We start from the raw sequence: 2528 nt of genomic DNA, 5'->3' as shown, positions 1-2528 counted from the left end.
TGCCACAGCTCTAAGCCCCTCCCCCCGCCTTACAACCTGAGCGACCGATGATTTATTTTTTTCCTGTTGTTTGCCTGTTAAAATTATTGATAGAGCCATAAGAAAATATTGCAGCTGATTTTACTGGTTAATTTATTTAGTTAGCTTAATGATTCATATTCAGGCAACGCCATATAGTAACGTTGTACAGGCTTTGACAGGACCAGATTCAATTTGTGCAATAATTTCAATACGTTTTCAATAAACCAGTCTGGACATCCACTTGTACCATTTTTATTTTTATTTTTTTTTAATTTTTTTAATTTGGCCCTCTGGGTATTTGAGTTTGACACCCCTGCTTTAGTTAGTTTAAAACATGTGTAAGGCAATGATGAAAAATAAAGATCTGAATATTGGGTTTTTAACAGCTTTGACATTTTTTTTGAAAAAACAAAAACAAAAGCAAATATAAAACTTTGCATGTCACTAACTAACCCTTCTTTTTAAGGTGGCACTTAAACTCAGAATAATCCCATCATTCAATCAACTAACTATGTCTAAGAACTATAATCATCTCTTCAACAGTGCTAGAAACCTGAACGCCCTCACGCTGCTGCAACAAGTCCCCGTCTCTCTGCACAAGCAACGATCTGTATCACTCCCTCTGTTATATAATTATTAATAATTATTTGGCAGTTACAATCTGACTGTTTTACTCCCGTTGAGCTGCTGTCAGTAAATCGTGTGTGATTGCAGTTCACTGGAAGTCACTGATGGCACTGGGACTGTTGCTTTCATGCACACACTTTAATTCTGTTGTAACAACAGGGAGCTATAGAAACAACAACAAAACGGTCCATTTCGGTGAGTTAAGCTGAGATTTATAAGTTTGTTTGATTTATGTTTACTTTTAGACACCCACATAAATAAGTGTGGCCTTGTTCCAGTCGCCCTGGAACTTTCAACAGCCTCACTGCCCTCCCCATCCTCGGTCCTCAGTCCCTGCTCTTCCTGCGCGCTTCCCGTCCAGACTTCAGCTCCATCAGCTCCACCTCGTGCTTGGCCGCCGTCTCCAGGACCTTCTGCTTGTTGTAGAAAACCACAAAGTTGTTGATGATGGGGTGTATGGGCAGGGCGATGGCTATCACCCCGCACAGGAAGCTGACGGCCGCGTTGCACTTGCCCAGCGTGGTTTTGGGGTAGATGTCGCCGTATCCCACCGTGGTCATGGTGATGATGGCCCACCAGAAGGACTGCGGGATGCTCCTGAACAGGGTCTCCGGGTGGCTCTGCTCCATGGTGTAGGCCAGCGCCGAGAACACGAAGATCCCCACGCCCATGTACATGAGGAGCAGGCCGAGCTCCTTCAGGCTCCTCTTCAGCGCGTAGGTCAGAGTCTGCAGCCCGGAGGAGTGGCGCGCCAGCTTGAAAATGCGCGCGATGCGCATGATGCGCAACGCCTGCACGGCCTGCTGCACGTTGCCCAGCTCCATCACGGAGCTGGTGTCCAGGTAGGTGAGGGACAGCACCACGTAGAAGGGCATGATGGCCATGAAATCGATGACGTTCATGAAGGAGAGCGCGAAGTGCAGCTTGTTGGGCGCGGAGGCGAGGCGCAGCAGGTACTCGGCGGTGAACCACAGCATGCAGGCAGTCTCGATCGCCTCCAGGCTCGGCGGCTCCACCAGCTTGCCCTCGGCGTCCTCCACCTGGAGCTCCGGGATGGTGCCCATGCACATGACCACCGCCGACACCAGCACGGACACGAAGGAGGCGATGGCGACGACGCGCGCCGGCAGGGAGGAGCCGGGCTTCTCCATCAGCTTCCACAGGAAGCGCTGGCACCGCTGGGCGCGCGTCACGCACCGCTCCGTCTCCAGATCCTCCAGGATGACTTTCACCTTGGTGGCGATCTCCCTCAGCTCCTCCTCCTTCTCGCTCAGGTAACTTTTGCAGCACTCGTCCAGGACGCTCTGGTCTATCTTCCAGAACTCCATCTCCTTGATGAAGCACACGGGGCAAATGCCGCGCTTGATGTGGATCTCGCCGAAGTAGTACACGTCCACGATGCACTTGAAGGCGTCGGGGTCTCGGTCGAAGTAGAACTCGCCCCTGGCCGGGTCGAAATCGTCGCACAGCGACGGCACGACGTCGGAGTCGCGGGCGGAGGAGCGCAGCAGCTCGGCCAGGCGGCTCTCCGGGTAGCGCTTCAGCACGTCGCCGACCAGCACCGCCCGCACGCCGCCGATGTTGACGGCGATCTGCCCCTCCGCGCACAAGCCGGCGCCGTATTTGGGCTTGGGAACCGTCCACATCTTACTGGGCAAGTGGGTAGTAGTGAGTGAGCAATGTCAGTGGGAGTATGAAAGAAGTTAAGCCTGCCAAGCAGAGTTCATGCCTGGTTCTGACGGTGCGTAAATGTTTCCTGTCATGGACCAAATGGCACCGCTTCACAGGTTGGGACGCTCTCTCTCTCTCTCTCTCTCTCTCTCTCTCTCTCTCTCTCTCACTCTCTCTCTCTCTCTCTCTCTCTCTCTCTCTCTCTCTCT

The 2528-nt window shown here is 52.2% G+C and overlaps 1 protein-coding gene across 1 annotated transcript; it reads right to left on the bottom strand.

Annotated features, from left to right (window-relative positions):
• Positions 1-221: 221 nt before the first annotated feature.
• kcnf1b (potassium voltage-gated channel, subfamily F, member 1b) lies at positions 222-2528 on the bottom strand. The gene has a single exon (XM_076023139.1). It carries the CDS (start codon positions 2292-2294, stop codon positions 975-977), a length of 1320 nt encoding a protein of 439 aa, XP_075879254.1. The 5' UTR covers positions 2295-2528; the 3' UTR covers positions 222-974.

Source organism: Nelusetta ayraudi, unplaced genomic scaffold (assembly GCF_046127955.1).
Source record: "Nelusetta ayraudi isolate G7.1 ecotype Tasmania unplaced genomic scaffold, CSIRO-AGI_Nayr_v1 ptg000015l, whole genome shotgun sequence".
In the NCBI taxonomy this organism is placed as follows: domain Eukaryota; kingdom Metazoa; phylum Chordata; class Actinopteri; order Tetraodontiformes; family Monacanthidae; genus Nelusetta; species Nelusetta ayraudi.
This window is presented reverse-complemented; position numbering and strand designations above follow the sequence as displayed.